Genomic DNA, 25,181 nt, shown 5'->3' on the forward strand with positions numbered 1-25,181 from the left:
AAGTCTGCAAGCGTCTGTCTTTCTCTCTCTATCTCCCCCTCCCCTCTCAATTTTTCTCTGTCCTATCAAAAAATAAAGTAGGAAAAAAAAAGGCTACTAGGAGTGGTGGATTTGTAGTACTGGTACCCTGTTTCAGTGATAACCCTGGTGGCAATAAAAAGTTCACCTCTTTCCCTCTAACATCTAGGATAAGTATTCAGGTTCAAAAGGTCCCAAGCCACATATCAAAGCCTCAGGCTTTCGTAGTGTTTTCATGGTGCTGACTGCTAACACCATTCTAGTCTGAAGGAAGTGGGAAGTGAGCTGAAGGCAGGTATGCAGAGGGCCTTTGAGGTCTGAACTAATGTGGCAAATTCACTATCACATAACCTGTGTCAGAGATAACTTATATGCATGGGCACACAGAGACCACTGGGCAGATAGGAAATGCTATGCGGCTGGAAAACCACATGCTTACCTATTGTGAAAAAGGGGCCAAATCAGAGTAACTGTCCTGGTGTGTTACATGAATCGGTACTCTACCTGTCTCCACACTGAATCTTGATACCACCCAAGAGCTTTCTCAGTAAAAGCCCTTTGAATCTGTGTGGCTGTACAGGGCATCTGTCCTGGTCCCTGTTGGACTCAGGTAGGTAGGTACAAGGTGACTGGAGACTGTGTAACTGACCTCATTTTAAGAATCATCCAGGGTTGTCAAGCAGTAGCGCAGTGGGTTAAGTGCAAGGACCAGCGTAAGTGTCCTGGTTTGAGCCCCGGGCTCCCCCCCTGCAGGGGAGTCGCTTCACAAGCGGTAAAACAGGTCTGTTGGTGTCTATCTTTCTCTACTCCTCTGTCTTCCCCTCCTCTCTCAATTTCTCTCCGCCCTATTCAACAACAACAACAGCAATAACAACAACAGTGACAACAGCAACAACAACAACGATAAACAAGGGCAACAAAAGGGAAATATGGCCTCCAGGAGCAGTGGATTCTAGTGCAGGCACCGAGCCCCAGCAATAACCCTGGAGGCAAAAAAATTAATTAATTAAGTTTTTTAAAACATGAGAAATAAAAGCTGTTGGAAGCCATTATTAATAAAAAAAAAATCATCCAGTGGGGAGAGGCAGCTTGTTTACAGAGCAGTCCCAGAGGGGTTGGCACGTGTCAGGCAGAAATAAAGCAGGACTCAAACCAATGGACCTGGGAACTCCATTTCCTACCTGGGAAATTCATCTGGAGCATCAGAAGTCTAGATAGTGGGTTGGGTAAGATCAGGGAAAGGGGAGGGTGAGAGAAGTGTGGCCAGACTGGAAAGTGGGCAGTGTCCCAGACAGCAACCTGGCATTCCAGGTTTGCCTCCGTTCAAGAGGGGCTGGAAGGCTCTGACACCATTAAATGTCAGAGGTTAAAGTGTTTTTTTGGTCTCTCTAGTTGTCATGACCTAAAACAGGAAATAGGCTAGAGCAGGCTTTGAGAGGAAAAAGATTAAACTTGAGAGTAATAAGAGATGTCTAGAAGTCAGTTAAGGACTTCAGGCCAGCTAGGAGGAAGACACAGACCCACTTGGCAGGAGCAAACCACTAATTCTTGATTCCAGGGCAGGAATTCAATTCTAAGTCCTCCTGAGTGGGGAGAGTGAAGCTTCACATATCAGCTGCCTCAGTCAGAATTAGCTCAGGAATGAAGGTACTGGTGCTGGCAGGGCATGGAGTGAGCACAGCTGTGGGGAACACGGGGATGAGAAAAGCATGAACAGAGTTTGTTATGGAATTGCAGTACAGTTCTCAATGGTCTAAAATTGTGTCTCATTTAATTTTTAGTCACCTTCCAGTTCCTCAAGAAATATTCAACAAATGTTGGCAGATTCTATCAATCGCATGAAGGCATATGGATTCCACCAGGTAAAAGACTTACATTCCGTCTTCAGAGGACTAAATCTATAGCCATTTACACTAACATTTTACAAATTGGTCTGTCAGTCTCATGCATAAATGGAATTAAGCAGGAGGATGTAAAATTTGTTTTCAAAAGCTTGTGAACATAGCTATTCTTCTTGACCTATTTATCTGGAGCTGGAATAGTCTTGAGTATCATGGAAAGAATAGATACCAAGACACCTCTACTAAACACACCAAAGAGCCAAATCAGAGTCACTGTGCTCGACTGCTACAAACATGAAAGGAAGACTGATTACCAAGAATGATAGATGCACCATTGATCTTGCCAAGAATTGTGGGCTCAGATTAAGTTCCTGACATGTTCTTTATTTCGGTGAACCTGTCCTTTGTGCCACTGGTGTTTGTTCTGGCAGGAGTTCCTTTGGGCATTTAGATTTCTCACATCCATGTAGAGGTAAGATTCTCCCCCCACAGGTCAAGCCCACCTCTTCCATCCTTCTAGGTAGTTATCTTGTCCTACACAGCCCTCAATAAACGATGCTGGCACTTAGAAGCTGTAGTAGCATTTGACCCACACACAGCCAATGTAAAAAAAAAAAAAAAAAAAAAAAAGGTAGTAATAAGCTGTCAAAATGAGGTTGTGAAGGGAGGAATTCTTTTTTTATTATTGTTGTAGTTACTGTTGTTGTTGTTGATGTCTTCATTGTTGGATAGGACAGAGAGAAATGGAGAGAGGAGGGGGAGACAGAGAGAGGGAGAGAAAGATAGACACCTGCAGACCTGCTTCACCCCTTGTGAAGCGACTCCCCTGAAAGTGGGGAGCCGGAGCTTGAACTGGGATCCTTACCCCAGTTCTTGTGCTTTGCGCCACCTGGGCTTAAATGCTGCTCTGCTGCCTGACTCCCTAGGGAGGAATTCTTAAGGAAAGGCAGAACAAGATCTTAAGTTTCCCAGTTGCTTTCAGTAAAACACAGTGAACAAGATCCAATCATATCTGTTCTTATCCTCTAAAACTCATTTAATTATGTCTCCTTTCCCACTGTGTCCATATGTAATTACACTGCAGATCATAAAGAAATATGATTTACTAAATATAGCACACCCCAACATTTCAGGACCAACCAAGGACTATCTACAGTATCATTAATATTCCACTGTAAGTAGACTAACTTTATACACTTCCTGCTTATCCTAAGCAATGATGTCCATAAAAATAAGTACATATTATGTAGAAAATGAACAGACCCTAGTTTTAATGATAGCTTTTCTTCCCCTCCTTTTAGGACTTGTTTCCTTTCCATTAGGAATTAGAAAAGTTCCATTACAAATTGCTTGCGACACTTTTATGTATTTCAGGCTTGCAAATGGCTTCAGAAAAGAATGGAAAATTTATCGATCATTTCAAACACACACACAAAGCTGAGTTTTTGTTTTTATAATATTGGAAAACAATGGGAGATTAGCTTCAGGTAGGAAAATAATATAAGGAAAAAAAGAAAATAATAAATGGACAAAAATTTATTCACATCTGAAGGGGAGCAAACTAAAGAATGATCACTATAGTCTGCACAATTGTGATTTATGACTTCCCACAGTGAGTAACTGAAAGCAAGTTTACCAGCACCACGGTTTATATTTTATTTGTGGTAAAATAATTTAATAAGAGAGTCTTTATCTTTCTATAAGAAAACACAAAAAGAGAAAACCTGTTATTTTTCTGATAGAGAAGTCAAAGCACACTTTTCTGATCCTCATTTGTTTCATTACTTAGTAAACCACAGTTTTTATTTTGTCCTCCAAGCTATAAATTCAGTTTTCTTATATTACTCAGAAAGCTGTCCCAAATAATGTGCTTTCAGATCTTAGTCAACCCATATCTTTTCACTCATTAGTTAAAAACAAATTCACTTTAATATACTTAATGTCAAAGAAGTGAATGAACACTTTTAAATGTGTTAGATGGTAAATTTTATGTCATGTGAGTTTTGTCACATGAAAATTCTCTTTAAAAGGAAGGCTAGTGTCTCATACTTTTTCTTCTCAAAGACGATGCTTTAAATTTTTTGCTGCTATTTTTTCAAAACCAGAATAACTACTCCCTTGTGAACCACCTAAAATCATACCTAAGTGCCACATTTGCAAACAAGTGGTTGGAGGGCAAGTGGAGCTAGTGTTCAGATGCCCTAACTCTGTCCTGCTCTTTTGTGGAAACAGTGTTCACATTGTACTATAAAATAGTGTCGACATACTACTTTGGGGAATTCATTTTGTGGCAGATAAGTGCTGTCAGGAAAATGAGTACTTGAGCTCTTCTTGTATTTGAGTTTTTGAAAGTACACTTAAAATAATTGTTCAGCCCTCATTATAACCCTGTGAAATAGTTTTGGCTTTTGGATTTTCATATTGCTCAGGAAAACAGTCTGAGAGTTTCAGTAACAGACTGTCGAATTGTTCCTCTTGGTGGTGCTAAAGCCAGGGCAGGTATGTCAAAACCCAGGTAACACCTGCTTGCCTCTCCAGAGGCCAGAGGGATTTCAGTAGAAATCAGGTATACTTCCAGCAGTCCTTGAAGAAAACTGCAGAGCTGGAGAGAAAGAGAGACAGAGAGAGAGAGAGAGAGAGAGAGAGGTTTATCAGTACATTGCTCTGATTTATGGTGGTACTGGGGGATTGAACCTCAAACCTTGGAACCTAGGCACAAAAATCTTTTTGCATAACCATTATGCTATCTCCCCAGCCCTGCTTTAGTTTATTTTTATAAAGCTTCAACTAATGCAAGTGCAGGTACACAATATGTCAGTTCAGTAGCTATAGAATGTTTACCATACAAAGTCGATTTAGCATCTTGATTGTGTGTATTTTAAACAGAGGAAAGAATCAGTGAAGAAAACAGAAGATGAAGAATTAAAACAAGCAGATGAAGAGAGAACCAAGCAGATTTATAAGAGCTGGAAGGAAGATTCAGAGTGGCAGGCCTCCCGTGAGTACCATACCATTTTAGCACATTTTGCTCTTAGAGCAAGTTTTTCTTTATTATTATTAAATATTTTGTTTATTTATTTTCCTTTTTTGTTGCCCTTGTTTTTTATCATTGTTGTGGTTATTATTGTTGTCATTGATGTTTATGTTGCCAGACAGGACAGAGAAAAATGGAGAGAGGAGGGCAAGACAGAGAGGGGGAGAGATAGACACCTGCAGACCTGCTTCACCGCTTGTGGCATGACCCCTCTGCAGGTGGGAGCTGGGGGCTTGAACCAGGATCCTTACACCAGGATCCTTACACCGGTCCTTACATCACTTTTTAATTTAATTTAATTTAACTTAATTTAATTTAACTTTTGCCTGCAAGGTTATTGCTGGGGCTCAGTACCTGTACCATGAATCATTCCACTGCTCCTGGAGCCCATTTTTGATCCCCTTTGATTGCCCTTGTTGTTGTTGTAGCCTTGTTGTGGTTATTATTGTTGTTGTTGATGATGTCGTTAGTTGTTGGATAGGACAGAGAGAAATGGAGAGAGGAGGGGAAGGCAGAGAGGGGTAGAGAAGGATAGACACCTGCAGACCTGCTTCACCGCCTGTGAAGCGACTCCCCTGCAAGTTGGGAGCCGGGGGTTCGAACCGGGATCCTTCCACTAGTCCTTGGGCTTTGCTCCATGTGTTCTTAACCCGCTGCGCTACCGTCCGAGCCCCATCCTCAGATATTTCTATCACACTTACATTTGTCCTTTTGACAGAGTTTGCAGTTTCCCAGAGTTGCTGCTTTATTTCTAAACCTTTGCTATCCCTCATCTTTACATTGACATGAGGGTTAACCCTTCCTTCTAGACTAGAACTTTCGTTCTGCATGAATGTGTCCACCGCCTAAGCCTTCCACCTGAGCTTGGACTGCACTCAAAGTGTCTTTCAACCCTGTAGTTCTGAGGGAAGTTCTCTGTAGGGTCATGGTCCTTTCTTTATGCAGCGGGAATCACAAACTCCTGCTGTACTTTGATCTTTCTTCATTGATAGAAATTTCTCCCCATGTATGTACGTAAGTGACATTGTAATTACTGGCCTAATACCTTTCCATAGGCCGGAGATAGTTTATTATCAAGACAAGGGCAGTGACAAAAACACGAACCCCCTCAAAAAAAAAAAAATCAGTCCAGCCTAGGAGAGGAGTCCAGACACTTGTAACACTAGCCCACCACTCATGAAGCTTCCCCTTGGAGGTGGGCTCCGGGGGTGTGGTGAGCCCTGGTCCCGGCACGTGCTCATGTGTCTCTCTTCTGGGTTTGTTACCCCTGTACCCTACTAAGAGGTATTGAATATCCCAGAATTATGTAAACTCATGGAGGCCCACCCAGGCCATGGGAGACCTGAGAGTCAGGGTAGAAGTGCCCTGACTTTGGGGTAAGCTCAGCCTGGTACAAAGAAGAGGCCATGTCATCAGTGAGGGAGGCCAGTATGGCATGGCCACTGTGATGTGTGTGTGTGCAGTAGGCTCTGTGCCTCAAGACACTGTGAGCTCTGGCTGCCCCTCCCTTGAAAATGCAGGCTCGAGGTGGGGGCAGGAAGCCAGGTGGGCAGGGCTGGGCAGGGCCTGTGGCAGGGGTGACCCCCAGGGACGCAAATGAAAAGAAAGCACCAAAAGTAGACTAATGCATAATCACAATTTATTTCACATTCTGGGAGGCACCCTATGTGACAGCAGGGTCTTCAGCGGCAGACAGTTCAGAGGCAGCATTGTCCCTGGCCTCAGGAAGATGCAGGGAGCATCTATCTCTCAGCTCTCAGCCTCCACCTGCAGAGGAGAGAACAGGCCTGTGAGATCTGCATGTATGGCTGGCCTTCCCACCCCCACTAACTCACCAGGCCATCCGAGGGGCCCTGTTTCCTCTTGTCCTGAGCGGGTGGACACGTGTCCTGCAGCCCTTGTGGGGACCCAGACAGCAGCTGCAACAAAGCTGTTGGTATGCATGAGACCCCTTCTGTTTCATTTGGTTTAAATCCCCCCTGCTTAACACTATTCTATTTACATAACCACTGCATTCTATTTACATAACCACTGTTAACAAGCACCACCCTCCCTCCAGGGCATTGGTGGTTCAGTGATAGGATTCTCGCCTGCCCTGCCCCCTCCTTGTCACACCCTGATCCTCTCCTTGTCACACTCTGATTTTCACCAGTCACTTTTCTCTCCACCCTCTCTATGTCACATCCTGTTTCCACCCTACTTGGCAAGTATATATAAAGACAGCATTGTGAGTTTTACGGTACCTTGAGTTTAGCTTAGCTCGGCGTAGATTGCGCTGCATCCTGCATGAATAAAGAGATACTGCATACAACCCAGCCATGAGTCCCTGTTCATCTGTTTCCCCGCCCGTGAAGCCAGCCCGGTGAAAACAACATAACCTGTCGAAAACAACACAAAGCCGCAGGAGATGGTTCAGCAGCCTCCTGGCCGCCCCATGGTGGATGGGGATCCAGGTGGAGGAGGTGCTGCTGGCCTCTGAGCCCTGTCTGGAGGGGGGGGCAGCTCTCCTCCCTGGGTGCTGGGGCTGCTGCAGAGGAGGAGGAGGGGCCAGAGGCAGGGCAGCTGCTGTGTGGTGTGTTGGGAGGCACCGCTGGGGGGGGAGCAAGGCTGGGGGTGGACGCTGACGTAAAAACAGGGAGACTGGAGCACTTGGGGGGTTGGCCAGGCTCCCGGACCTTGTCTTGCTCCCAGGAGCCGGTGCCCAGGGCTGGTGGGGAAGACACACACTTCCTCATCTTCCTCCTGCTCCTGCTCGCCCTCTTCTTCATACTTGGCAGCTGGCTGGAAGGAATGGACTGGTCAGCTGGGGCTGGCTCATCGGAGGAGGTGGGTTCCCTGTAGGCTTCCATGGGTCCCATGCCCTGGGTCACCCATGGGTGGCTCAGGACCTGTGGCCACCCAATTCTCTCCTTGGGGTCAGAGTTCAGCATGCAGTGCAGAAGGTGTCGGAGCTCCTGCGAGAGCCGGGGCTTCCTTCTGAATAGAGTCCAGATGGGTCGTTCCTGTGGCAGGTGACCTGTCACCGTTTCATACAACACCACCCCCAGGCTCCAGATGTCCACCCCGGGGCCGTAGGTGCCCCCCATGCCTATCTCGGGCGCCATGTAGCCTAAGGTGCCCTGCAGGCTGTCCATGGACTGCTGGAGAAAATGGCCACTCAGGCCAAAGTCTGTGATCCTGACCCAGTCCAGGCTTTCCAGGAGAATATTCTCAGGTTTGAGGTCCCTGTGAGCGACTCTTTTGGTGTGGCAATATTCCATAGCCGAGGCCAACTGGCGGAACACCCTTCTGGCCTCCTCCTCCCTCATGGGGCCTTTCCGGAATAGATAGTCCCTCAGGTCTCCCCCCCTCACGTAGGGCATGACCAGCAGCAGTTGGAATGCCGTCTCTATGGTGCCGAGCAGGGGCATGACGTTGGGGTGGCTCAGACCTCGCATGACGTTGCACTCGTGATGCGCCATCTCCAGGCCTGTCTGCCCCAGCACCTTCGTCTTCTTGATCACAACTTTTTCTCCGCTGTGACGATGGCGGGCCAGCATGACGACAGAGAAGCTGCCGGCCCCAAGGGTGCTCAGGACACAGAAGTCATCCTTGGCCATTCCCTCTCCCAATGGAGAGGTCTTAGGCCGGGCCAGAAGACCTAGCTACACTCACTGTAGACTAACTAGGAACTCTAAACTAGGACTATCACTACCAGAAAACAACAACCAAGATCTTCTAACTTACCTTCTACTCTTACTGGCTCTACCAAAAACAGTGGTAGTCAAACTAGAATGCGCTAGGGCTATCTTATATAACTAAGGGGAGGGGGGCGAACAAGGGAAGGGGGAAATGGCAAAGAGCAGAGTAAAGGGCGCGGAGGTGGGGGGAGAAAGTAGAGTGTGGGGTAGGGGAGAGGAGTGGGGAAAGGGGTAGTGGGAGTGGGTATTAGGTAAAGTGCAGGGATGGAGAGAGGGGAATCAAAAGAGCGAACAGAGAGCGAGAGCGAGAACAAGTGTGTGCTGTGCGAGTGTGAGTGCAAGTGGTGGTGCGTAAGCTAGCTGGGGAGTCCGCCACAGGTCACTACCAAGAGCTTCCTGGGCATATGGACAGGAGACCCACCTCAGATGCGGCTTTTTATAGGTTTCTGGTTGGTCACAATGGCTCCCAAGAGGACACACCAGCAGGGCAGGGCAGTCATGGCCAGGAGGTCACAGCAGAAGGGTGGGTCAGTGATGGCCAGGGGTCACCGGAAGGTCAGCCACAGGTCTTTCCCTTCATGGTAGAAAACCTAATGCCTTTATTACCATAGGGGCCTGGGTGTGGTCCTTATATGACCCTAGGACCCAAAATCCTGTGTGTGTCTGGGCGTGACTAGAGATTATAGTAGTTACTGAATAAAATCTGTTGGACCTTTAGGACACTTTCCATATCCATTCGCACCATGTACGTTTAATCCACTGGGCTACTGCCTGACCCCTTAGAGCCAGTTTTTCATGTAATTTAAATGACTGGTATAGGAAACATTTAGTGTGGCTATTGAGAGATATCTTAAAACTAAATTATAACTCAGAGGCTTATGAGCCACTGTTGGACAGTGGACATTTTCTCAATTATTCTATGTCACCAAAATTAATATATATCTGTCTGATAAAATGGTACATGACTATGAAAAAATGATTTAGAAGAGTGTTTTATTCAGACACCAAGTTGCATATACTACTGTGATTTCATCCTGACTTCCCAAGTCAGAAGACTTCACCAGTGTGCCCATAAAAAGTGTCCAACCCCACAAGGGAAAGATAGAAATAGGCTAAGGGTATGGTTCAACCTGCCAATGACCATGTCCTGCGGAGAAGCAATTGCTGAATCCAGAACTACCACCTTCTGCACCCCTATAAAGAATTTTGGTCCATATTCCCAAAGGGGGACAAATGTTAGGAGAAGATCATCAGAGGTCTGAACTCTAATTTCATCGGCATCTGGAGAGAGAAAGACTTTAAAAAGAAGGACATTCAAGGAGTAGTAACTCTTTTTTAAATTTCTTTATTGGGGTATTACTGTTTTACATTCGACAGACAGTAAACACAATAGTTTGTACATGCATAACATTTCCCAGTTTTCCATATAACAATACAACCCCCACTAGGTCCTCTGCCATCCTTTTTGGATATATATTCTCCCCCTCACACCCCAGAGTCCTTTATATTGGTGCAATACTCCAATTCCAGTTCAGGTTCTACTTGTGTTTTCTCTTCTGATCTTATTTTTCGGCTTCTGCCTGAGAGTGATATCATCCCATATTCATCCTTCTGCTTCTGACTTATTTCACTTAACATGATTTCTTCAAGCTCCATCCAAGATCTGCTGAAAACAGCGAAGTCACCATTTTTTGTATCTGAGTAGTATTCCATTGTGTATATATACTACAACATGCTCAGTCACTCATCTGTTGTTGGACACCTGGGTTGCTTCCAGGTTTTGGCTATTACAAATTTTGCTGTTAAGAACATATGTGTACACAGATCTTTTTGGATGGTGTGTTGGGTTCCTTAGGATATATCCCCAGGAGAGGAATTGCATAGGATAGGTCCATTTGGATGGTGTGTTGGGTTCCTTAGGATATATCCCCAGGAGAGGATCATAGGATAGATCCATTTCTAGCAGAAGTAGTAACTCTTGTAAGTATGACTTAGAAAGAAAGAGAAGACAGGACTGTAGCAAAAAAACGGGAAAATATAAATAAATGTACTTACAGAAATAATAGTCAACCCATATCTGCGACCTTGGGAGAACTACTGATGCTTCCAATGGAGGGAGTGAAAATACAGAACTCTGGTGGGGGGGGAATGGTACAAAATTATACTCCTGTTATCTAGTAATTTTATAAATCAATATTAAATCACTAATAAAGAAAATTTTTTGTTATCTTAAAATATGTGTTCAGCTTGGAGAAAAACATACAAGAGTATGGAGATTCTGTTTTAAAATGTCTACATAAAAAAGTTAAAGAAAAAAAGAGAAGGTTATTAACATGTTAAGATTTTCTTGGGCAGGTGGAATGTAAGATTAATTATTTTAAATAACCTTCTTGTGGGGGTCAAGGTGGTAGCGCGCGCGTACACACACACACACATACACACACACACACACACACACACACACACACACACTACCATGCAGAATGACCTGGGTTTGAGCCCCTGCTTCCCATTTTCCTGGAGAATGCTCATGAGCAGTGAAGCAGGTCTACAGTTGTCTATTTTTACCTCTCTCTCTCTCTCTCTCTCTATATATATATATATATATATATATATGTATATATATATATATATATATATACATATATATATATATATATATATATATATCCAGAACTACCACCTTCTGCACCCCCATAAAGAATTTTGGTCCATATATATATATATCTTCCTGTCCCCTCTCAATTCCTCTCTGTCCTATCAAATAAATAGAAAAGAAAAGAAAGAAGGGAGTTGGGCAGTAGCGCAGCGGGTTAAGCGCAGGCAGCACAAAGCGCAAGGGCCGGCGTAAGGATCCAGGTTCAAGCCCCCCCAGCTCCCTGCCTGCAGGGCAGTAGCTTCACAGGTGGTGAAGCAGGTCTGCAGGTGTGTCTTTCTCCCCCTCTCTCTCTGTATTCCCCTTCTCTCTCTATTTGTCTCTGTCCTATCCAACAACGAAGACTTCAATAATAACAACAATAAAAAACAACAAGGGCAACAAAAGGGAAAATAAATAAATATAATAAAAAAAATTTTTAAAGAAAGGAAAAATAAATTCTGCCAGGAGAGGTAGATTTGTAGTGCAGGCACCAAGCCCTATAATCCCAGTGGCCAAAAAAGTCCTTGTCATTGCATTTCCTAAATTTTACCAGTGAACACATATTAACTTATCACAGGGATAATAAGTTTGATCTATGAGTCTGTCTCCCAGGCCTATCTATGGCCCAACCCTGACTCTTTTCTGTGGTAGTACCACCAGACATAACCGTCCTCACTCAAAAATAAGTGTGGGTGGAAGCAGAACCAAGAAAATTCAGGTTTGCAACAAGACTAGGATTTCCTTCCAACTTGGACAAAGAACTAACTACCACATAATTCCCTTGAAGCAGCTTAAGGATGAGAACAGGACAGGTAATGCTTGCAGACTGGTGAGAATTCTAACTTGAGTCTTAGGTCCATTACAGAGAGCACCATTAAAATGACAAATCTTGTAAGATGAAAATACTCAATCATTTATATGCAGTGAAATCCTAATGTAATGGACCATTTTGGGCATCTCTTTGAAGTTAAATACAACAGGATTTGACCAATAATGTCTGTAGATACACCCAGTAAGATTATTCTCACATCCTGTATCCGAGTCCTTTAATAGCATGTTGCTGAAACAAAAACAAACAGTACACTCTGTTTTGCAAAGCAATGTTAAAAGACAGCCTTGGGATATTTGAAGTGTTACAACTTGCCCTGTGGTTGTCTGTTATACCAGTGGCTTTGTTTTTTGGTCAGGCAAGTGGATTCTTAGCTCAGCTCAAATTGGGCTCTGGGTATGGAGACTGTTGAGCCTTGCTCCTCTTACACCCTGCCTACAGCTGCAAACACTGAGGAGTTTCTGACAGCCTGATTTTTTGCTTAATGGTTCAGAGTACATGACAGTCTGAACTGGAAAGTGTCAAGGGTGTGATATCCTTTCTTTTGTTGTTGTCTTGCAACCAATCACTTGTGTGATTTCACCATTCTGGGCCACTTTTCATTCAGATAGGTAGACAGAGATAGAAGGACACCCCAACACTGAAGCTTCCTCCATTACCATTGCAGCTTCCAAGTGGTACCAGGGTCAAACCTGGGTTGCATACATAACAATCCAGGTACCCTGCTCTGAGCATCAACCTGGCCTGTGATGTCACCTCTTATTACTCATCCCCTTCACACCCCCATTGGAGTCATCACTCAGACTCTGACTCACCACTCTCTATCGTCAGCTGCAGGAAATTCTCCAACATGTGCCTTTCCCTTTCTATCTTATCCCTTCTCCTCCATTTCCTTCTCTTTCCCTTTCAAGAAATCCCAAAGCTCTACCCTATAGAAAAAGGAACTTTGCCATAAATACCAACCAGTTTTGACTATACAGAGTCTTATTCTCTGAATAGATAGTAGACCTTGACAGTTATTTTAACTGTCAGCAGTGAGTCACAGAAGACAGACTGTGCAGTGAGTCTGCTCTGGTCACTATTTGCGGTGCTGATTCTTACCATCCCTTTGAACTGATGAGACCATTGTCAACCCCCTTACTTTCCTAGTGCGAAAATCCAAAGCAGCTGATGAGAAGAGACGGTCCTTGGCAAAACAAGCACGAGAAGACTATAAGAGGTTATCCCTAGCAGCCCAAAAAGGAAGAAGTGGTGAGGGACCACAGAGCCCCCCAAGTGTTCCACAGAAACCAAAAAGACCTCCACTTCCACCCAAGCCTCAGTTTCTGAACCCAACTGGATACCCTCAGCAACCTCTCAGGTAAGAAGCCATGCAGATGGAAGGCTGTAAGCATAAGCTTTGAAATTGGATGATTAAAGATGAATTGCTTGACTGACCACAGAAGAGGAGGCACAGCTGGAGTAAGTCAATTCAGCCTCACCTCTCAGCCTGCCTTCCCGGGGCATCTGGTCATCCTCTTCATAAACTGCACTTGTTAAAATTAATACGTATGGTCCTGACTTAAAGTAGCTCACTTTATGGTTTTCCAACCTTAGGATGGGGTAAGAACAATAAGCATCCTAGAAACTGTACTTTAAACTTCTCCTGAATGATGCTATGTCACACAAATTCTTTTGAGCTGCTGGACAGAAGCAACTGAAGCTTCCACACCCAGGAGGTTGGGAGAAGAAACAACTCTGAAAACTGTTTTTTACCTTAAGTACAATATACAATAAATGTTCATCTTCACTGTAAAAGTGGCTAAGTGTTAGATTATTTGGTCCAGCTGTACACTGATGTAAGCTGATGTTGTGGACAGCAGTGAGGGTAGCCCCAAATAAGAAGTAGAGTAGGCTAACCTGTGATGCTCAGTAGGGGAGGTGTATCAAATGCATTTTCAATTCGCAGTGAGTTTATTTACACTCAACCCCAAGGTAAGTCAAGGAAGTTCTGTATGCCAATTAGCTTAGAATATGTACATCATTTGATAACTTCCCATGTCATTTGCCCGTCCCTATCCCCAGTGGCAAAGGAGAAGAGGAAACAACTGGAGTTGCATCAATGCCCATATTGCTCTTGATTGTAAAAGAATATCCTGGTCCTGGAACAGTATGGCAGAGGACCGTGTATATGTGTGTGTGTGTGTGTGTGTGTGTGTGTGTGTGTGTGTGTGTGTGTGCGTAGGGGGAGTTTGTGTGTGGAAAACTCAGAAATACCATGCATGTACAAACTATTGTATTTACTATCGACTGTAAAACATTAATCCCCAATAAAGAAATAATAATAATAAGAGAACATCAAAGTGGGTACCTGAGGATTCCAGTAGAATGACATCTCCATTGCTCAGGATTAAGGATTTGATATAATTCTCTGTATGGAACATATAACCAACCTCACATTTGTTGGCTTTGAGTTGCTCCTTTTTCAAATGAGCACTTTATTTGATAATGATGACACTTCAGTCTTATATATTGGGGAGGAGTGGGGAGACTTAGAACAATTTGCTTTGGAAGATTCCTAGAGAAAAACACAATATCACAGGAGAAGTTCCATATCCTTTATGTAAACTGATTATTAAACTATTCTATAATGCTGTCACATGTATTATAAGATTATTTTCTCCTGGTTCTTGGGACTACATGTAGAAAAATATTTGGAGTAACCATGAGTCAAATACCTGTTTAATGAAACACAACTGTCTAAAGTTCTTGACTTCTGATACAAACACTAAAGATACTTTTATGTTTCAAACAGGGAGAAATAAGAAATTTTTAAAAATCTCTCCTTGCTTCAGATCAGTACCTATCATCAAGGTTTGTGGAAAACCTAGTAGAGATTATAACTCAGAGGTGAACCTCTTCCTTTTCTGTAATTATTTCTGCTTACTCGCTTGAGATTTTCCACTTGGGATCCAACACAAATGACTATGTTCTACAAAATAACAGGGAAATGTTTTGTTTTGTTTTTTCCTCATGGGTTACAAAACAAAAAATGGCTATCACGAAATGCATATCCCATGGATCACAGGTGTGAGCTTCTACAGGACCCTTGTGAGACCAGAACTTAACTGTATGCACTGGCCACAGCTCCTGGCTCCTGTGCTCCTGGTCTCCCTAAGGGGGCGATTAAACTTGTGACAGGTCTTTGCCCACAGAATTTTTAGAGTGGTGAACAGCAGTGAAGATGGCCTTTAATAAGAGCAAATCTTGTTGTTTATTTATTTGTTTTCATTGCCACCAGTGTTTATCCACTTCCAGCAGCCATTTTTTCCTTTTTATTTTTATGATAGGACAGAGAAATTGAGATGTGGGGAGATAGAAATGGAGAAAGAAAGACACCTGCAGGCCTGCTTCACCACTCGTGATGTGTCTCCACTTCAAGTGGCGAGTAGGAGCTTGAACCTTGCACTTGGTAACAAGCACTCAAGGGAGTGCGTAGCTGACCAGCCCCAAGAAAATCTTGTTTTTAAGTTGCTCAGTTAATTCATTTTTGGGTTCCTCCCTCCCCACTTAAAATACCTGCATGAAATGCTTCTTGTTTGGCAGCCAGACTAGATGGTTTCAGGGTTAGAAGTTGAAGCAATGATTGATCCAGCCCCAAAACAGACAGGCCTTTCCAGTGCTCTTGGCAGTTTTGCCTGATCTTCAAAGACTTTGCAAAGGAAAAAAAGCTAATTTGAAATCTAGTATGATAATTTGTCAGTTAATCTCATGAATGAGTATGCAATGTCTGTTCCTTCAGGGAAAATCAGATATTTGTATTCTCCAGAATGCTACCCATTATGTCTATAGGTACATCTGAAATATGTCACAAGTAACTCATGGTAGCATGTTTTACCGTAAAAAGCATCAAAAGCCATAAATTAATTGGCATGGCATGACCTTCTAGTAGCTTATCTAAGCTTGTTGATTTTACATTGAACCCTGCTTAAAATTAATGGACTGCTGCTTGGATCTAGAAAATGTGTTTTTCGTATTGCACTGTTACTTGTAATGGAAATTGACTGCCATCCCAGAATTAAAGTCTATTAACTGAATTTAATTCAAAACAATTTAACTGCCCATATCTTTTTACTAACTATCTTCAATCTTCTTTCTTTAGTTTCGTAGTTCTGAGGATGCCTGTGAGTAGCCACAAACCTCTTAAAAGTCTGGGAGAGAAGAAAACAAGTCAGGGAGGTTAACTGAAATGGAGGAAGAGAAAATTTGATGGTGGGGATGCTAGGAAATAAGTTTATTTTCTTTCCTTTAATTTGTTTTGTTTGCAAGTAAATAATCTCCAAAATCTCTGAAATGCTAGGGGGTGCTTTTCACTTTTTGCTGCTTATTTTCTCAATTTGTAATTGGGAGTTAATGAATCTTTTAATTAATATTTTAAAAAATTAAAATCTATGTGTTAACACAGCAGTACTCACATTCATGATTAGGCCTATAGGACAGGAAAGACCTTGACAGATTTGTGTTGCTTCCTGTTTTCTTTCTTTTGTCCTTTTATTTTTCTCTTTATTTTTTTGCCACTACAGTTATTTCTGGGGCTCAGTGGAAGCACTATGAATCAACAGCTCCTGGCAGCTGCGTTTTCTGTGTGTGTGTGTGTGTGTGTGTGTGTGTGTGTGTGTGTGTGTGTGTGTGTGTTTTCCTTGTTTATTATTTGACAGGTCAGAGAGAAATTGAGAGGGCAGGCAAGACAGAGGAAGAGAGAGATAGGTAGACATCTGCAGGTGGGGAGCAGGGGCTCAAACCCAGGTTCTTGTGTATGATAATATGTTCATCATTTCCTGAATCCCTTCTATTCTTGAATTGTATAAAGGCAGAATTTAGGGGTTTGTTCTCCCAATAGCTCATCCCAAGCAATTAGATATTCACCTATATATTGAGTTGTCAGAAAAGTCATAATGCATTTTTTTTTGCACAAAAACCCAGATACATCATGACTTTTCTGACAGCCCAGTATAATCCATCCCCTACAGACACATACATCCCATCTCTCAATATAGATGTTAGATTTTTCTTAAATTTCTTTATTGGTTGATATTTGATGCCTGATGTCTCTGGACACAGTCTGGAGTGAAGCATGCTGAGGTGGTACTCATTGTGTTGATTACGTTGGGATCAGCATATGTAATATCATTTGGTATGAACTGAGAGAAGCATGCAGGAAAGTGAGCCCCACCCTAGAGGTTCCAGGGCAGGGGGAAATATAGGCTCTATAGAGGAAGTGGGAGGTTCCTGTTTTCTTAGGGTTTAGAAGACAATAGGTAGTTATTGCTATAATCACATTATTTGGCAATTGGGTGAACTTTGAAAATTCCCTTTGTTAGGATTTGCTGTATCATATACAACATCATCATAATTTATGTCCTTTGACATTATTTGTATATAACTGTGTCACCGGTTGCTTCCATTCTCCCTGGTCTAGGCTTTTGAGAGAGTCAACATATCAAAGACTCAGTCTATGTATTAAGAAGACACTGTATGTGCTTTAAAAAGTTTGAGACATACAATCAATTTTTCCCCTCATATTAATTAATTAGTGATTTATATGACTACAGATTAATAGGAGTGTACATAAACACCATTCCCACCACCAAAAGAGTGTGTCCCATCTTATCCCCACCCCCCACTCTCCCGCCCTGGGAAGCCAAACATCCAGCCTCACCCTCACCCCAGGGTTTTTACTTTGGTGCCCTACTCCAGATTCAGTCAAATCCTGCTTTTAGTTTCCAATTCTGTTCTTCTTTCTGAACTTCTCTTTATGAATGGGATCATCCTATACTCATCTTTATCTTTCTGACTTAGCTCACTTAACATAATTCCTTCTAGCTCCATCCAAGATGGATCAGAGAAGGTGGGTTATTTGTTCTTAATAGCTGCATGGTATTCCATTGTGTATATATACCACAGCTTTCTCATCCACTCATCTGTTGTTGGGCACCTGGCTTGTTTCCAGGTTTTAGCTATTATGAATTGTGCTGCTATGAACATAGATGTAGACATATCTTTTTGGTTGGGTGTTATGGAGTCCTTAAGGTATATCCCCAGAAGAGGAATTACTGGGTCATATGGAAGCTCCATGTCTAGCCTTGTGAGAGTTCTCCAAACTGCACTCCACAGAGATTGGACCAGTTTACATTCCTACCAGCAGTGCAGAAAGGTTCCTCTGTCCCCACAGCTTCTCCAGCATTTGTTGCTGCTGTCCTTTTTGATGTATGCCATCCTCACAGGGGTGAGGTAGTATCTTAATGTTGCCTTTATTTGCGTTTCTCTCACAATCAGCGACCTGGAGCAGTTTTCCTTGTGTTTGTTAGCCTTTTGGATCTCTTCTGTAGTGAATGTTCTGTTCATATCCTCTGCCCATTTTTGGATGGGGTCATTTGCTTTTTTTGTTGCTAAGTTTGCTGAGCTCTTTGTATATTTTGGTGATTAGTCTCTTGTCTGATATATGGCATGTGAAGTTCTTTTCCCATTCTGTGAGAGGTCTCCTTGTTTGTGTTATAGTTTCCTTGGCTGTGCAGAAACTTTTCAATTTGATGTAGTCCCATTGGTTTGTTTCTGCTTTAGTCTTCCTTGAAATTGGATTTATATCATCAAAGATGTCCTTCAGGTTTAGATGGAAAAGTGTTCCACTAATGTCTACCTCTAAGTATTTGAAAGTTTCTCGTCTACATCCAGGTCCTTGGTGCATTTGGAGTTTATTTTGTTTCTGGTGAGATAAAGTTGTTTAGTTTCATTTTTCTGCATGTTTCGACCCAGTTTTCCTAGCACCACTTATTGAAGAGAGCTTCCACTTTCCATTTAAAACTTTGGGTCCCCTTATCAAGATTAGATGTACACAGATGTGGGGGTTTAGGTTTGGGCTTTCAATTCTGTTCCACTGGTCTGTGTGCTGACTTTTGTTCCAGTACCAGGCTGTTTTGATGATGTTGGCCTTATAATATAGTTTGAGATCTGGGAATGTGATACCTCCATTTATATTTCTTTTCCTCAAGATGTTTTTGGGAATTCTAGGTGTTTTCTAGTTCCAGATAAATGATTGTAGTTTTTGTTCTATTCTCTTAAAGAAGCTTGGTGGAACTTTGATGGGTATTGCATTAAATTTATATATGGCTTTGAGGAGAATATTCATTTTGATGATATTGATTCTTCCAATCCATGAGCATGGAATGTTTTCCCATTTCTTGGTATCATTTTCTTTTTCCTTGAATAGTGACTCATAGTTTTCAGTATACAAATCTTTCACTTCTTTGGTCAGGTTTATTCCTAGGTATTTCATTGATTTTGCTGCAACAGTGAATGGGAGTGATTTCTGGATGTCTTCTTCTTCTTCGGATTTAGTGTTTACATATTTTAATGCCATTATTGTATATTTTTAGAGTGTCTGATATATGGCAGGTTTGGTGGTCTGACTGTTTACCTTCAGAACTTCTTTCAGGACAGGCTTGGTGACAGTTTATTCTTTCAACTGTTGCTTGTCTGAGAAGGTTTTTATGCCTCCATCTAGTCTGAATGACAGTCTAGCAGGATGCAGCAGTCGTGGTTGAAAGCCTTTCTCATTGAGCACTCAATAGATATCTTGTCATTCTCTTCTGTCTTCTTGCCTGTATTGTTTGTGTGGAGAAGTCTGCTGCTAATTTTATGGGTTTTCCTCTGTAGGTGACTCTTTGTTTTTCTCTTGCAGCCTTTAGTATCCTTCCCATTCTAAATAGAATATGTCTCTTGGTGTCTTTAAATCTGGGTTAATTCTGTTTGGGACCCTCTGGGCTTCTTGAACCTTTATGTCTTTGATGTTGTCTAGACTAGAGAAGTTCTCAGCTATTATGTCCTAAAGAATACTTTCTTCTCTTCCCTCTCTTTCTTCCTCTGGTAAGCCAATAATGCATATATTATTTCTTTTGAAGTCATCCCTTAGGTCTCTGCTGTTGCTTTTAGTATCTCTTAATCTCTTTTTGAGATCTCTTACTTCATTTCTAGTTGTCTCTAATTCATCCTCAATCTTGCTAATTCTGTCTTCAGCCTTATTTAATCTATTCTCTCTCGCCTCTACTGTTTTCTGGAGTTCATCTATTTTGTTTCCGTGTTCTGATACTGTTTTAGCTTGTTCAGCTTGTTGTATTCTTAGCTCAGCTATTTCAGCTCTCTCTCTAATAACCTTGAGATAATGAGTGTTTTCTTCCAGAGTCTCATTTGTTGTTTCTACATTTCTGATGACAATTCTTTCAAACTCTTTACTCATTCCTGTGATTATTACCTTAACTAGTGTTTGGATGTTAACCTCATAATTTTGTGCTTCAACCTTTGGGGAGCTTTTAGCTGGACTCTTGTCCTGGTTCATTTTTCCAGTATTTCTTCTTGTTGGTGTAACCATTCTATATAGTATATTATGAGGTCCCTCTCTCAGTACTTTTCATATTGCTGTTCATTCTTGCCTGGATGACTTATATCTAAATAAGGTAATTAAAGGGTTCTCAGTTGTGGAAATAGACGGTTGTTTCAATATTATTTTAACCCCTGAGTTGGAGCACAGTGGCTTAAAAGCTTCTTTTGTTCTTTTTCTTCCCTATAAGCTATGGGAGCCTGAGGGCTTTTAAACTATAATGATGATATATGACAAGGGCAACAAATGGGAAAAAAATAACCTCCAGTAGCAGTGGATTTGTAGTGTATGTAACCCCAGCGATAACCTTGGAGGCAAAAATAAAATAAAATAAAATAAAGCATTACTTTCAAGTTAGTTAAATCTTTCTAAAACCTGCTTCTTTTGTTTTATTTTTTTAACATAACAGAAAGCAGGGCATGACAAGAACAGCATCCAGCTCTGTCCAGGATGAGATCATCCGCTGGTTTAGGGAAGAACAGCTGCCCCTGCGAGCTGGCTACCAGAAAAACTCAGACACCATTGCCCCCTGGTTCCACGGTGAGTACAGGACCTGCTCCATGATACCTCAAGTGACAGTTGGTGAAACTGTGCCAACCCATTAGGAAGGCAGAAAGAGTAAATGTTTCCTTTTATTTGTGCTCCCCAAGAAGAGTCTTTGAAATTGTTCCCGAAAGGCAACTTTTCCCCCAAGGGTCCTCACTGAACTGTATTCTTACAACATGCTTGGAAAACATCCAGCCTTTTGGCATTGATGCACTATGAGTGAATTTTCATCACCACAAATAAAAACCACTGGGTGGGTGGGAATGCATTGTACTTCCTTTCTATATATACTAGTGCACTTGTTAGGGCCTCGCATCAGATAATGATTTCTCTCTACCATCCAGCAAGAAGAGGTGACCAGTGGGCGAGGTGGGCAGGGACATAGTGATTAGCAGTCACAAAGTCAATCCTAGAGAAACTGACCGAGTGACTTTGAGAAAATTATCTTGCTCTGCAGCAAATCAATTCATATTAGCCTCAATCAACTCATCTATTAAATGTAGGAGTTGCACTATATGATCTACAGTGTAAAAGTACATAGTTTAGAGGGCTTGGGCAGTGGCACGCCCAGTTGAACACACATATTACCATGCTCAGCGACCCAGATTCAAGTCCCCAGACCCCACATGCAGGGGAGAGTTTCACAAGCTATGAGGCAGGGCTACAGGTGTCTTTTCTTTCTTTTTTTTTTTTTAATTTAAGAAAGGATTAATTAACAAAATCATAGGGTAGGAGGGGTACAATTCCACACAATTCCCACCACCCAATCTCCATATCCCACCCCCTCCCTGATAGCTTTCCCATTCTCTATCCCTCTGGGAGCATGGACCCAGGGTCATTGTGGGTTGCAGAAGGTAGAAGGTCTGGCTTCTGTAATTGCTTCCCCGCTGAACATGGGCGTTGACTGGTCAGTCCATACTCCCAGTCTGCCTCTCTCTTTCCCTAGTAGGATGGGTCTCTGGGGAAGCGGAGCTCCAGGACACATGGGTGGGGTCTTTTTATCTTTCCATCTCCACTACTCCTTCTCCTCTTAATTTCTCTCTGTCCTATCAAATGAAAAGAAAGGAAAACATGGCCACTGGGAGTGATGGATTCATTATACATGCATCAAGCCACAGTAATAACTCTGGTGGCAAAAATAAAAATAAATATTTTAATCTGGTGTGAGTTAAGGCTTTTTGGAGCTTGAGTTAACATTCGTTGACTGAAATTATGTTGAACGTAGAATTTTGATTAGTTTATTCCTGTATCTTCCATCTTTTACTTTGACTGGCCTCTCAGCTCCTTGAACTTGGGGAAATCTAAGTGGAGTTCAAGCCTGGCCCCCACTGTTCTGGAGGAAGCTTCAGTGATGTGGTGTCTTTGCCTCACTCTGTGCCTGTATCTCTCTAACTGAAAAAAATCAATCCAGGACAAAGAAGCCACAGCATGGACAAAAAAAAAAAAAAAATGAAAGAAATGGAAGTAGCATCTCACCTTGGTTGACTCCCAGGCGGTCTCTGGTTGAAGTGACCTTGTACAACAAAAGTGCTTTGAAACAAAAAAATAAAATCCTCTCACAGAGCACACTTGTCCTAAAGGGTATTTTGGTTTGAATTGTTTATGGCTTCTCTTTTTTAAGAAACAACGCTCACACATAAATAGATCCATAAAAATAAGCTCCCACACATATAGCATGGCAAACTCTTCTAAAAGAAGTAAAGTTATTCATGGTGGATTTTTTTTTCTTTGTTGGCTAGAGGACTGCTTTTGCAGTCAGACCATCACACAGAACTATCGAGCTTCTTTTGAAAATACATGTTCCTTGAGTATTCAAACTTTGGAAATTGTCCATTCTCAGGCAACTCCTCTCCCTCCAAGGACAAGTCAGAAGCCTCCTTCCTCTCTGTCCATTGCACTCGGAAGACATTGGGAGGAAGAGTGACAACAGTGTCAAAAGACTAATAGAAAGAACATGGGAAAATTACACATCCATCATGACTTACTTTGCTATCTCATAATGCCTTTTTGTTTGCTTTTTAAGATAAGCACAGAGGAAAAGCAGCCACTCTGTAGTTTCTGTGTCACTGGCAAAAGCTACTGTCATTCGTGATTATAAGAGTAGTAGTTTTTTTTGTTTGTTTGATATTTTTTGTTGCTTTTTTTTAACAGCAGGGAGTTAAAAAATTGAAAGTGTTGGTTGATGTTCTTAAAGAAAAAAAAAAGCCCTTGGTACTTTGACAGGCAGTTTTTTTTTAAAAAACCATTTGCAAAAAATGCTAGGAAAAACACAGTTGGACAACATCAATTGGAGCTTGGTTAAAGAAAATAAGTTTCAGGTTGGGGAGATAGAGATAGCAGAATGGTTATGCAAAGTATTTTCCACCCTGAGGCTCTGAGTTCCCAGCACCACCAAAAGCCAAAGTTGAGCAGTGTTCTGATAAAAATAAAAATAAAAGTAAGACCCTTGAATTTTATATACAGTAACCTACTAGCTGACATTGTAACTGATCTAGCTTCATACAATAGCTATCATAGTGGTAAGTGAAACAATACAGTACAATAATTGATACACTCATACATAATCATGTGATCAAGGTAAATCGTTCAATTTTAGGAAGGCAAAAATGTACCTTTCTATGATAAAGAGAACATGGAGGCCGGGTGAAATAGCTCACTTAGATAGTGTGTTGCTTTGCAATATGTGCAACCCAGGTTCAAGCCTGGCCTCCACAAAATTGAAGGAAACTTCAGTGTTGTGATCTCTTTCACTCTGTCTGCTTCTCTGTCTCTATAAAGAAAATAAAGAGAGGATAGATTACATCATTTTTTATTTTAATTACGTTAAATTTTTTTCAGATAGGAGCTAACCAGTGGTGTACCCAGTAGAGCACACACATTACTGTGTATAAGGATTTGGGTTCAGGCCCCTGATCCCCACCTGCATGAAGCTTCATGAATGGAAGCTTCATACAGTGCTGCATGCTTCTCTCTTTCTTTTTTCTCCCTCTTTATTTCTCCCTTTCCTCTCAATTTCTCTCTGTCTTAACAAATAAAGGAAGAGGAAAAGAGAAGGAAGGAGAGGAGAGGAGAGGAGAGGGGAGGGGAGGGGAGGGCAGGAGAGGGGAAGAGAGGAAAAGGGAAAGGGAAAGGGAAAGGGAAAGGGAAAGGGAAAGGGAAAGGGAAAGGAGAGGAAAGGATGGAAATGACAACTTGGAGAAGTAAAATTGTGACATGTATGCTCAACCAGGTGCACCACCACCCGGCCCCAGAAGTAAATTGTTATACGGGCACCAAACCCCAGCAATAACATCTGTGGGGGGAAAAATTTTTTTTTCAGATAGAGAGGAAGAGAAAGAAGGAAAAACATCATACAACTGGAGTTCTCCTAAAGCAGAAACACTTCCATGTGATACTGGGACTTGAATCCAGGCCACATGCTTAACAGGGCCTGTGCCCTACTAGGTAGACTCTCTCGTATTTCTTAGAAAGGAAGGAAGAGAGCAAAAGACAGTCTAGCACTGCCATACTGGAATTCTCCCAGTACTGTCCATGGTACCCCTGTGTGTTGCAAGGAGTCAAACCCAGGTCCTTGTGCGTGGTCAGGTGAGTGATCACCTTGCAGAAATTTGTTCATCAGGACTCCTATTTTGAAATATTGGGAAGGAGTTTTTCTTTATTGGTTTGCTGTGTTACTTTCTTTGTAACACATCTTATAAGTTAGCCTTCTGACGTAATTTCAGGCACCTTATTTTTCACCTGACTGAAGTTCATGCTTTTACTTTGCTCTCTTAACTTGCCTTAGATAAGGGTGATCCTAGAAGACAGGAAAAGAAGACTGCTGTATCTTAGGGACTGGATAGATGGTGCGGTGCTATCAATAGAGCAGAGGCATGAAGGAGATTGAGAAGATGATGGGAATGGAAGAGAAAAGATAATGAGCTCACTCGGGGTGTGATAATTTTAAAATGTCTTTGAGGCAGTCATGTGAAAATAACTATTTGTCAGTTTGATAGATGTATCAGTGATAGCAATAATAAACTAGAGTCATCAGCGCATAATTAAAAGCTTGGGAGGAAATGAGATGTTTCCAGGAGTGAGCTGCAAAGAATGATGGAGAAGAAGACTAAGGACAAAATCATAGGGAACACTGACATTAAACACAATGACAGGAAAGAGCTTCTGAAGCTTCTGAAGCCAAGT

At 42.1% G+C, this 25,181-nt stretch overlaps 1 protein-coding gene and 1 long non-coding RNA gene across 3 annotated transcripts in view; one reads left to right on the forward strand and one right to left on the reverse strand.

The window, feature by feature from the left end:
• SH2D4A (SH2 domain containing 4A) overlaps positions 1–25,181 on the forward strand; it is a 92,177-nt gene that overhangs the window by 44,182 nt on the left and 22,814 nt on the right. For both annotated transcript variants that reach the window (XM_060181628.1, XM_060181633.1), the window contains exons 5-8: positions 1,800–1,880; positions 4,746–4,857; positions 13,190–13,400; positions 20,863–20,993. In XM_060181628.1, the coding sequence (XP_060037611.1) occupies positions 1,800–1,880; positions 4,746–4,857; positions 13,190–13,400; positions 20,863–20,993 (535 nt within the window). The remainder of the gene's footprint in view (positions 1–1,799; positions 1,881–4,745; positions 4,858–13,189; positions 13,401–20,862; positions 20,994–25,181) is intronic.
• LOC132535553 (uncharacterized) lies at positions 6,516–6,812 on the reverse strand. Its single transcript, XR_009547335.1, has 2 exons — positions 6,729–6,812; positions 6,516–6,660 (listed from the first exon to the last, which is right to left on the reverse strand). It is a non-coding gene; the product is annotated as an uncharacterized LOC132535553 (long non-coding RNA).

Source organism: Erinaceus europaeus, chromosome 2 (genome assembly GCF_950295315.1).
Source record: "Erinaceus europaeus chromosome 2, mEriEur2.1, whole genome shotgun sequence".
Classification (NCBI taxonomy): domain Eukaryota; kingdom Metazoa; phylum Chordata; class Mammalia; order Eulipotyphla; family Erinaceidae; genus Erinaceus; species Erinaceus europaeus.